The sequence below is a fragment of the Thrips palmi genome, unplaced genomic scaffold (genome assembly GCF_012932325.1).
Source record: "Thrips palmi isolate BJ-2018 unplaced genomic scaffold, TpBJ-2018v1 HiC_scaffold_16, whole genome shotgun sequence".
NCBI lineage: Eukaryota > Metazoa > Arthropoda > Insecta > Thysanoptera > Thripidae > Thrips > Thrips palmi.
Genome location: NW_023144625.1, coordinates 10,734,904 through 10,746,464, shown reverse-complemented (window position 1 = coordinate 10,746,464; position 11,561 = coordinate 10,734,904). Strand labels below are relative to the sequence as shown.

Below are 11,561 nucleotides of genomic sequence, written 5' to 3'. Positions count from 1 at the left end.
CGGCTTCTGGCCCACTGTGCGCTGGTGGCCGCTCCCAGGCGAGGCGGCAGAGCGCGAACTCGACAGAGAGACTCACTCGATCGACGGCGTCCGCGCGGCGTGGCGTTTGCCGCTCGCGCTGCCCGCCGAAGTCCGTCTCTGTCGCACTCGCGGGGCTCACCGCGGGGGTGCGAGAGCGACGGCGCGACCGAACGCCGAGCTGAATGAGCCTGCTGGTCCTCGCGGCCCGGCCGGCGGCCCAGAGAGAGAGAGAGAGGCTCCGTGTTGACTTAGCTGGTTGTAATCTGTGGCGCCGCCGCCCGGCTTGCCGCCCGGCTTGCCGCCCCTCGCAGCCTTTGTGACTATTATCGGGCGGCTTGATTGCGGAACAGGCATGTCACGTGACGAGGCAGATGAGGCGGCCGGCAAACAGCGCACAGTGGGCCAGAAGACCGGTGGAGGCGGCCAACACTCTAGACGCGTTTTGTCCTCCAGAGTCGCTAAATGGGACTCGAACCGAACGTGTGATCCCACCAATGGATTGCTCTCACGAGGAATCCATTGGTGGGGTCACACGCTCGGTTCGAGCCCTGTTTTTTTTTTAGCGACTCTGGAGCTCAAAACGCGTCTAGAGTTTTGGCCGCCTCCGCCGGTCTTCTGGCCCACTGTGCAGCGACGCGGCGACGCGGTGGGAAGTGGAGCCAGAGCGGCAGAGCGGCAAAGCGGCTTAGCTCGGCCCTGTTTTGTTTCAATTTCGCGACGCGGAGTTCGCCGTCAAAGCCAATATGTCAGTGCCGTGGCCGAAGCCGAAGGCCCGAAGCACAAGCGCCGGAGGTTTCGCTTCGGCGAGGGACACGACTTTTTTCACAGCTATGCAATTTCGGTCCGTTTGCTGCGAATATCCCCCCCAGCAGAGGTTTTCCCGCGCTTCGGAAATTTGGAATTTTTTCGAAACCACCTTCTATGGATACTTCGGCGTGACTTGGCAACAAGCACAAAGCACACAAGGTTCAGTTCAAGGTTCGGGGCAAACGCTGACAACCACGTGACTCACCTGGAACAGCAGTCTTCGACTCGACGGGCAGCAACGACGCGGCGGGTCGCGCTGCGCAGCACACTGATTCCGAGAGTCGTTTTCGTTGCTCTGTCTCTCTCGCACTCACGTGGGCGTGCCGTGTGTACGTGCGAGAGCGACAGAGTGACGAAAACGACTCTCGGAATGAGTCTGCTGCGCCAAGAGAGAGCGCCGCCGCCCTGCACTGCTTGAGGGGCTTCGCCTGCTTCGCCTCACGGGGGGGCAGGTCTACGGCTTCTCGCAAGGCGCTGTGTATACCTACTGCTATGTAAACTCACGAGAGACTTAAGGGGCGCCACCGCACACAGGACACGCGGCCGGTAAACTAGGGCAAGCCCTGTCTTGTCCGGCTTTCATTTTTTCGTCTCAGTTGTTTTAAAGGTGATGCTTGAACCGTTTGATAGTCTACCTTCTTGGTTCATGTGAAATCGTAGTTTTACAAAACTCATTCACCACACTACGTCATCAATTTGATTGAGCTGGGTTGCGACTGACTTTTCGTGAGTTTAATTGAATTTATTTAACTCAATTCATTGTCTATATATTGCCATGTTTGTGCATAGCTGTGTCCATACAATTTCATACATAAATTTGAGACAATATTTCCGTCTTTAGAAAATCGTATCTAAATTATGCCCAAATTTGTACATAGCTTACGCCTACACAAATACTGCGTCATCGCCTGTGTGCAAAAAGTCCAAAGCATTTACCTAGTGGCAGATCCCCTCCCAGGCACCACGTGGGGGATAATTGCTCCACCTTTCCTCTCTCCCTTCGATCCGACGTGCACGAAGCGGCCGACATTGGTTGTCAAAATAATAGATCGGAAACGGAAACAGAGATAAGCTTGGGGATCGTGCTCGCTCGGCTGGAAGCGCAAGGGGCTGGCAAGCCCGCACACAAACACTCTGTGTCCTGCTGAGTGAGGGTATAAATGCTCTGACCTTCATTTATTGGCCGGAACGCAAAGAGATCATGGTGACCGGAGCTTTGCAACGGTTTGAGCCTGCGAGTTTAAGTTCCCTGTTTTCGGTTCTGTGTGTGAGCTCTCCATGCTAGGTTGATTTATACTGTTTACTTTCTTTTCGTCATTTTTTTTTTTGCTTCAGTTTCTTTCTTTTTTTTTCATTTTTAAAGAATCTTTTTTGAATGGTTTGTATGTGCATTCCGGGGTGAAAGAGGACACAATTTAGAAATGGAAACAATTCATTTATTACGCTAATAATGTTTTCGTTTCTCCTATATATAATTCCATATACATTTAATATTTACAAGAATATACATAATTTGTATTTTAACGGTGGATCTTACATTCGTACACAAATATATGATTCGTTTCTTTAACTAATTCTGACTGAGTTGATTTCTGTCAAAGAAAGATCTAGAGTGGTGGAAACGTTACAATTTTAATCTGAAGATGTCTTAAGGGGATTACACACGGGAAATGGAAGAGAATTTTTTTGAGACGAAATACACGTTATTGCATTCAACAACGACTAACCAATTAAATTTACCTTGTTCCGGGGCCGAAAGCAAACAAAGCAAATACAACATTCTCTTTCAGATACGAGGTCAAATTCCGAGCCATGACTTACAATAAGATCCATCAGATAATAAATTATGAGTATAATCAACATTCTTTGACAATATCTTTGGTCACAACGGGCGGCGTAACACCATGGATCGATCACATAGAAAAACAATACAACACCGCACTGCTACTGCTCTAAGAAAAGAAGACGAAGCACACGCGCTTGAAAATAAAGAGGGAAGGAAACGAAAACAGTATTAAGTAAAGGTAACATAAACTAATAAAAACATAGGAACCTCACATTCAATGCGCAGGGCGCAAGGACAACAACATTAACAGAAATGATATAGTAAAATCACAGAGAATTAACGTATATTTAAGTAATAAATACAATCACTCCCAGCAGTCACTATGAGTTCAGGAGAGTTTCAGCATTTTTCGTATCTCCACGGACTTGTCGCCCCACTTATGAACCCGGGTGCGGCGGGCAGATGTGCGTTAGCTTCGAGTAACGACGTCAATAACAACAACTACAAGCGGACTCCCTTCGCGGAAGCAAACTAAAAATAAATAATAAAAACACGGCTAATACTCGGAGGAAAAAGTTCTCTAACACGGCGGACGGGCCGTTGTCACTCGATAAAGAACGAATCGTCGAGATCCCATGGGATGCATCACAGTCAAAGTCGACCCCTCAGCCCTCCGGGACCATCCGGGACCTGACGCGCGGCCGGGCGGCCGGGCAGTCTCACCGGGCCCAGGCCGACACGGACATGGGCGAGAAGGCCGAGTCCAAGGACCTCGTCACGGCGGGCATGTGGTGGTGGTGGTGCTGCAGCGGCCCCGCGCCCACCCGCTCGGCGAGCACGCGCTCCAGGGCGGGCCGCTTGTGGGGCGGCGGCACCAGGGCGTCGTGCTGGCCGTGCTGGCCGTGCGTCGAGGTGCCGATCAGGGACTCGATGCTGAAGCCGCGGCCCTTGTCCTTGGAGGAGATGGTCCTGGGCAGCGTCGTCAGCGACGTGCTCAGCGACTCGGCCATGCTGACGGCGGGCGGTGCGGGCGGCGCGGGCGGCGCGGACACGGCCACCGGCTTGTGCGGCAGCGTCATCGGCGGGCCCAGGAAGTTGAGGCCGAGAGACAGGCGCGCCAGTTCGGCGGGGGGCAGCAGGGGCACGCCGCCGGCCAGGCCGCCGGGGAGCCCCGCGCCCAGCCCGGACGGCGGCAGCGGCGACAGGTAGGGGTAGGGCGGGTGCCCCGCGGGCGGCCGGCCCAGCGCGGGGTGGTGGTGCGGGTGGAACGGGTCCAGGAAGGCCGCCATGGCCGCGGCGTGCTGGTGGTGGTGATGGTGGAAGTCGGGCGGCTGCCGCTTGTAGCGCTTCCGGCGACGCAGGAAGCTGCCGTTGTCGAACATGTCCTCCGCCATGGGGTCCAGCGTCCAGTAGTTGCCCTTGCCCGGGTTGCCCGGCTCGCGGGGAATCTTGATGAAGCAGTCGTTGAGCGACAGGTTGTGGCGGATCGAGTTCTGCCAGGCGGGGAACTTGTCTCGGTAGTAGGGGAACCGCGACATGATGAACTCGCAGATGCCGCTCAGCGTGAGCTTCTTGTGCGGCGACTGCAAGATGGACATGGTGATGAGCGCGATGTACGAGTAAGGCGGTTTCACGAGCGCGGACGAAGACTTCTTGCCGCCCGAGTCCAGGTCGTGCGAGGCGTGGGAGGACGGCGACGGCGGCGGTGACCCGGCAGCCTCCTCGTCGCCCTCCTTGGGGCTGCGGGGGCTGTGGGGGCTGCGCGGGCTGCGGGGGCTGCCGGGGCTGCCCGCGCGCTGCTGGTGGTCCGACAGGGACGCGTCCTCGCGCCCGTCGTCCGAGTCCACGTTGATGTCCGACTCCTCTTCGCCCGCCGAATCGCCGGAGCCCAGGTGATCGCCCAGGTGGTCACCCAGGTGGTCACCCAGGTGATCTCCCAGGTGGTCGCCGAGGTGATCGCCCAGGTGGTGGCCGATGATGGGGCTCATGGCGGCGGGGCCCCGCAAGTCCAGGGGCTGGTGGTGGTGGTGGTGGTAGGGCCCGTGGCTGTCCGTCGTGCCAATGCGGTATCCGAGCAGCACCCGACCGCCCTCGTCCATAGCTAGACACATCGGGCTAACACACAACACTCACACTATGTCTTTGCGCGCAGGGCCAGCGTGTCGGGCACACCGTCTGAGCCGAACCGTCCGGGCCGTGCGAATGCGCGGTGCGCGGCGCACGAGGGTCTGTCTGAGACTGAGAGAGGCTGCAGGCTGCAGCCGCGGCGCAGCCAGGCAGGAGCGCGCTCCCAAACGCCGCGCCGCCCGGGCCGCCAGCGCTCCGCCAGCCTCGCCCCTCCACCGCGCGGTGGGCGGGGCCAAGCCGCGGCAGAGCATGGCCCAGGCCAGGGCCAGCACCGGGACCGCGGCCGCGCGCTGTGATTGGCGGCGAGGTCGTGGAGGGGGAGCAGCCCCGGCAGCAGCCCTGGCCGCCCCGCCGCCAGCCATGGCGGCACGGCGCGGAGCGCGCGCCGCGCAAACCTCCGCATAGTACATTTGGCGAATTTGCTTGCCTTGGAGCGTCGCGGCGCGACCGTCGGCCCCACCTCTATCTCAACTCCTAGCTCAGCGGGCTCAGCTTCCCTTCCACCGCCACTGTTATTTCGTCTCCCTTCCTTACCCCCAAGTACCTACAACAGAACGGTCTGCGCGCGCCGGTGTGTGTGTGTGTGTGTGTGTGTGTGTCTGTATGTGTCTGTGTGCGTGTCTGTTGGTGTGTGTGTGTGTGTGTGTGTGTTGGTGTGTGTCTGTTGCTGTGTGAGTGTGTGTGAGTGTGCGCGTGAGTCTGCCAACAAAAGACTGGCTGGCTCAGTGCGGGACAATATTCACATCCCCGCACACACGCTCACCCCGCGCTACGCGCATACCCACACACGTGCACACGCACTCACACACACACAGGCGACACGTACGCTAAACCGTTTATGATGTAGGGACGTCATTGCATTGTGCCCTAGACACACGACGCAACGCGGAACCGAGCCCCGCCACCAGAGGGGGGATGCAGCCCCCTCCCCTTCCCCTCCCTTCGCCGCCCCTGGCTACACTTAGGTCTAGGTTGCACTGGGTGCACTACAGCTACTGTACCGTAGAGGCCACCAGGCCGATGGCTCGTCGGCGGCCGGCGTCCACGCGGCCCCTCCGCTCCGCCCGCAAGGCTCTCACCTCCCCGCCAGTCCACATTACTGTCTCTAGTCTCTTTGCACTGCCCTCACCACCACCACTGTCCAGAAACACTGTCCACCACTCTTGCTGCACTGCTTGCACACGACCTATCGCGGTGTCGTTGTCGTTGGGGGAACACAGTCTTTGGAGATGCACTGTTGCCTTTCACTTTCGCGACCCACGTCCATCATCAACACCACTATCATCATCAACATCAACATCATCATGGTGAACCCTGGGGAGAAAGTGCATAGACGTATAGAACAGGGCGGAGCGCGGATGCGCCAACCGGACTCAACGTCCGCCTGGTGCATCGACCCTCCACTGCAAGGACACGCACAAAAACAAACAACGATCAAACATATGAAGCATCAATCTGTCATTGGATAAGCAACTTCAAAACAGAAGCACACAAAAATAACACCAGAAAAGTATCAGGGCAATGATCTAATCACCACTCTGAACGAGGTCAACGCAACCGATGCAACTCGGATGACGAATAAATCGAACGAAATCGATTTCTTTTTTTTCTGTCGACTGACAGGCTGCTTCTTACGGAAAAAAGACAGAAGCGGCCCGTTCAGGACATCGAGCAGGAAGCTCGATATCCGACCAACTAAGCACATCTTGTCGTTAACGGCCGAGCGATTCAAGAGAGCGGTTCTTTCGCTCTGTCTCTCTCGCACCTCTACGGAGAGCCCCAAGAGTGCGACAGAAACAGAGAGAGTTTCTTCTGAATCGGTCGGTGGCAGCAATACTTTCCACGACTGCATGCACGATTGTCGACGAGGCGGGTGGTGCGTCAATTATAAAGCGTCTCTCGTGCTGCCACCGCAAGCGCCAGTGTCGCCACGACAGTCACGTTAGAGCGGCCAGCGCAGCGCGCCCAGAAAAATGGTCTATTGTTGATTTTTAATTTTCTTGGTTTTTATAGAGAAAAAGGTCTTGACACAAGAAATTTTTCTTCATGCGAGAAAAAAAAACACTTTGGACAAAGAAAATTTTTATTTAAAAAAAAACAGGAAAGTTAATTTTTTTGAGATCCAAGTAGTCAGTTTTTTGGGTGCACTTGTGGAGAAATAGTCATAATATTATCACCCCCCAAAATAATAAGTTGTTTGAGCCAGCAAATTTTTTCCCTGCTTCTTTTTTTTCTTATTTTTTCCCTTTTTTTCCCTTTATGCGCTTCTAGTGCAGCAGCCTCTTTGTGGCGCGCCAGCGCGGCACGTGGGGCCTCAAAATCTTTCCCATTTCGGGACGCGCACGAACGGCACTGAAATAAAAGTCGTCCAAATTCGCCCCATCGGCCATCCGGCGGCCTTCCGGCCGGCCTCCCTTGTCGGGGACATAAAAACCTAATATGGCTGTTTACTATCTGGGCAAAGCTCGCTTCCGAAAACGCTGACACAAGCAGGAAGAACCGACAACGTCGGGCGGAGGGGGAAGGAAAGGCCACTAGAGAGAGGCTCTCTCTCTCTCTCTCTCTCTCTCTCTCTCTCTCTCTCTCTCTCTCTCTCTCTCTCTCTCTCTCTCTCCTGCGGCCCTCTGGCAAAAAGGGTCCCCCTTTCCACGTGGCAAGAGTCACAGCGACATTTTGACTAGAATTATTATTGCACTTGAGTCTAAACAGGGAAACTTTTTCTCTTTTTTGTAGCGGAAAAATATTAAAAGACATTGATAACAAACATGCTTTTTTTAACATTGCAAACATAATTCCGTCCGCGTCATTAAGGCGGAGGCGGAGGAACTTGATGGCCAACACCGCTGTTATTAGACGAACACCATATTCGTTAGAATGTAATTTTCGTCAACATTCGTTTAAATTCGATGTCACATTCGTTTGAACGCGAATCAACACCCAGACGAACGTGACGAACAAAACTCACGTTTCAACGAAAACGAGGTCACATTCGTCGAATTACAGCGATGCGTTGGGACAATTCAACGGACGGCGCGGCATGCATTGGTATGGAAAATGACGCCGCTTCGTGGCTAATAGATGTGCGAAGCGCGCGCACGCAAACGGCCAGACCGCTCAATACACGCAGTGTTGTACGTGCCGCCGCTCGGCAGGCCCTCGGCAGGGAGCGCACAAAAGGACTCTCGACGCAATCGTGCAGCAGCGTGTGCCGAAACCAGCCGGGAAAAACGCGCCGCAAACTGGCTCACGTTTTACCAATGGCACAATTTGATCCGTTTTAAAAGAGGATGCGTATTTTGCACTGTTAAAAAATTTTGCTGAAAATTCAGACTTTTTTGACTGAAGTAAATATGCAGAACATCCTACTGAAAATTCAGACTAAATCCTGGTCTGAAATTTTCAGACTTAAACAAGTCTTAACATTTCAGGCAGGTCGTAGTCTGAAAAATTCAGACAAAATTGTCTTAATTATTATATTTTTTGTCTGAAAGAGGCAGCAGGAAATTTTCCCGTAACGCGGTGAAATGATAATGTTTGCATCCGAACCTCAAAGGAGAGACGTACTCCAAGGGACCGTCTAGGTAAAAAAGTTAGTGTAGGGAAGTGTCCTCGAAGCTGGACTCTTCCCTGCACTCATCTGGAGCTGGCCTGACGCACCCAAGGAAACGACGGCACGGAGCCACCCGCGAGAGGTAACTTCAAATGTCAATTGTTAAACTCGCGCGTTTGCTACAGATATAAATTTGGCATGGGAGCGTGTGTTTCGTCATAGCCAATAGAGTGATACCCATTTCGGGTTTCAAATATTTAAAATTTAACAGAAAAAAAAGTTTTTAACAACAGCAGGCTCTTTACCGACACTGGCGCCACCTAGCGGAGAGAAAAATGCTTTCGTTTTGTCCGAAGTCCCCGAAACTGAGTCGGATTAAATTGAATGTAAGACTGATTGTGAGTTAACCCAATGTTAGGTTGAAGAAAAGTTGTCCAATTTTCTCTTATGTTAAAACATATTTCAGAAAGTATTCTGAATTCGAAATTCAGACTCTTGAGGTCTGAGAAGTCTGACGCCAGTTTGTATGAATTTTGAGAATGAGTACAAATATTAAGACACTTCGAGTCTGAACCAAGCTTTCAGACAAAGCGTTTAAGAACTAAGACAAAAACTCTGATTTTTCAGAATTAAGTCTGGTTTACAGATTCAGACCGCTAAGTCTAACAAAATTGGTCTGAATTTTCAGAATTTTTTTAACAGTGTGAGGTTGTTCACAGTGCCGAAAGAACATGTAGGTACAGGACTTTCACATGACAGTCGATACTTATTCTGGGTTTGTCTCTTCAGGCTTTACGATGCATACTAAATCATCCTGGAACTTCACTACTCACTTAGTTACTTTGCAGGTTTTTTTTACATAGCTTTGAACGAGATTGGGCGCACGTTTTGAAATGCACGAATTTGTGCGTAGCAAAGCCCGAAATGAGCTATGTTGTGCACCATCTTTTGCGTTGACGCGCTCAAATCAGTGCATTTGACGCATATTCTCAATGTCCGTGCAAAGGTTCGCACAAAAACAGCAATGCATAGTAAATGAGTGTGTATGAAGACATGGAGGTCACTGCCCTTGGTCACACAGAAAACGACACGCATTGTCCAAGACATAGCAGTGACTGCAAAGTTATGTCACAGTAATCAAACTGAAATCAACTCCGCTGCAGCAACCCGCCCACCCAAGTGCACACAGAGGCCGGTGCCGCCGTGGCCGTCGTGCCCCTCTAGGCCCTCGCCCTGGAGCGGCGTCCGCAGCGCCGCGCCCGCTCCAGGGCGAGTCAACGCGACGGCCTTCGAGGGGTCCCCCAGGAGCACGGCAGCACCGGCCGGGCGGGCGGCACGGTCGGGCCAAACCTTTGCCGACGACAAGCACACTGGCAACAAAAGGCGGTGGCGGCGGAGACGGACTACAGGGAGCGCAGCGCTGCCTCGCCTGCCGGCCGTCCGGAGAGCACTAGCGCAGCACTAGTGCACTGCAGGGGCACCACACCGTCAGGGCGAGGCGCCGCGCGGCGGCCGGCTCATTCATTAAGCACACCTGTGCCGCCGCGGCAGTCGCTCTGTCTCTCTCGCACTCGCGGGGCCTCCCGTGTAGGTGCGAGGGAGACAGAGCGATGACTCTCGGAATCGGTCTGCTGTGTCCCACTTGGCTCATCGACACGTCACCGGTGCGGCCAACGGAGAGCCTCCCTGCCGGCGGCAAGTTTGAAACGGAGGCCTCCTATTGGTCGAGGTAGCGCTTCCGCCGTCTCTCTCGCACCCCAACGGGACCTCTACAGTCCCATGAGTGCGAGGGAGGCGGCCGTAGCGGCTCGCCCATGGGCTTGCCCGCGGCGGTGGTGGACTCGGAATGGAGAGTGGGCGGCGACCCTGCGCTGCTGGGAGGCGCGGCGCGGCGCCGCGCGGAGCGGAACCCCCGCCGATTTTAAACCGCCAAATTGGCCTGCTTGAGCCTTAGCGGTGTAGCGGCGTTAGCAGCGTAGCGGCACGAGTTCGGCTCCATTACACGGCAATCAGACAGAGAGGCGAGCCCAGCCTGCCTGCCAGCTCGGGCTGCCCGCCCGCACGCCCGCCTGCCCGCGAGCATTCAACCATTCTGCAGCAGCCCGCGTGCAGGCGCGGGACGCCTCTTGCCGTCTCCCTCCGGCCGTCTTGCAACACTCTTTCCGAGAGTCGTTTTCGTCGCTCTGTCTCTCTCGCACTCACACGGGTGTTCCGCGTCGGCGCGAGAGAGACAGAGCGACGAGAAACGACTCTCGGAATCAGTCTGCAGGGCCATCATGGGACACGATGCTTCTCGAATCCACCACGTGTGGTGTTTGAGAGCATCACGCGCTATACCCGTTCTATTTTCAGCTAATCCGCCGGTCGTTGCGTTTGCGCGTGTGTAATGTTGACCGGCAAATAAATGCGCAAAGATGTGTGTGTGTGTGTGTGTGTGTGGTTGGAGTAGGCGCTTATCAGGTCCCGGAAACGAGCTTCACCTCATTCACATGTGTAATGATAATGTTGTGCTCGCTCGGCACTTGAGCTGATCTTACCGCCAACACCACACACACACACACACAGTCGCAAACAGTCGTTCACTCGGTACCCCGAATTGCTACATGGCAGCAGGTATTCTTCCACGGTGTTGCTCGCAAATACAAGGCGAGAGCCTGAAGCCGCAGAGGGGAAAGAAACCAGGGACACGGTCATGGCGCAATGACAGGACTCTTCCCAGCAACACCAACCCGTTTTTATTTTTAAGAACATTTAAAAAAAAATAAAAAAAATAAAATGCAGTTGTATTTACTGCTGGTGCATTTTGAAAAGTGACCAGCCGCTGATGGTCTGTTTCATCAAAATCGAAACGATATAATTTGCTGCTCAAAACAAAAACTGACGGTGCCTTTGTGTTCTCCCTACGCCGCAACCCCTGTGCACTGAAATTCTCTTTCGGCCTGGAATAAAATACCCCGGACACACACATACGCGCGCGCGCGCGTGCGTGCAGACTCACTCACTTTCGGAGAGACCTGTGTGTGAGCAGAAAAGCCCGGGGGCGCACGCACGTACACACACACACACACACACACACTAGAAAGTTTGAGAGGCGCAACGTGTGTGTGTGTGCGCGCGCGCGGTGCACAGGGGCTGCTCGCCGCGGGTCCCCGTCACTCCCATGAGTGCGACAGGGACGGCCAATATGCTAATAACATTTTGTAGCCCGGAGAATGTATTTGCATAAATGTCGCCCCGCCACCGGGGGGAGGCGAGCGACTTTAGACAATA

General features: G+C 54.3%; 1 protein-coding gene across 1 annotated transcript; it reads right to left on the bottom strand.

Moving 5' to 3' along the window:
- Window positions 1-2,242: 2,242 nt before the first annotated feature.
- Window positions 2,243-4,883, bottom strand: LOC117642789 (forkhead box protein D3-A-like). Its single transcript, XM_034381332.1, has 2 exons — window positions 3,454-4,883; window positions 2,243-3,417 (listed from the first exon to the last, which is right to left on the bottom strand). The coding sequence occupies exons 1-2, from the start codon at window positions 4,723-4,725 to the stop codon at window positions 3,334-3,336; spliced, it is 1,356 nt and encodes a 451-aa protein (XP_034237223.1). The 5' UTR covers window positions 4,726-4,883; the 3' UTR covers window positions 2,243-3,333.
- Between the last annotated feature and the right edge of the window lie 6,678 nt (window positions 4,884-11,561).

Bases quoted from the DNA above. Each gene is read 5' to 3' on its own strand.
- LOC117642789 (XM_034381332.1), bottom strand. From the start codon at position 4,725: ATGTGTCTAGCTATGGACGAGGGCGGTCGGGTGCTGCTCGGATACCGC. The intron at 3,418-3,453 runs GTGCTCGCCGAG...GGGCCGCTGCAG, and splicing joins AGCGGCCCGCCCTGGAGCGC to CACCACCACCACCACATGCC.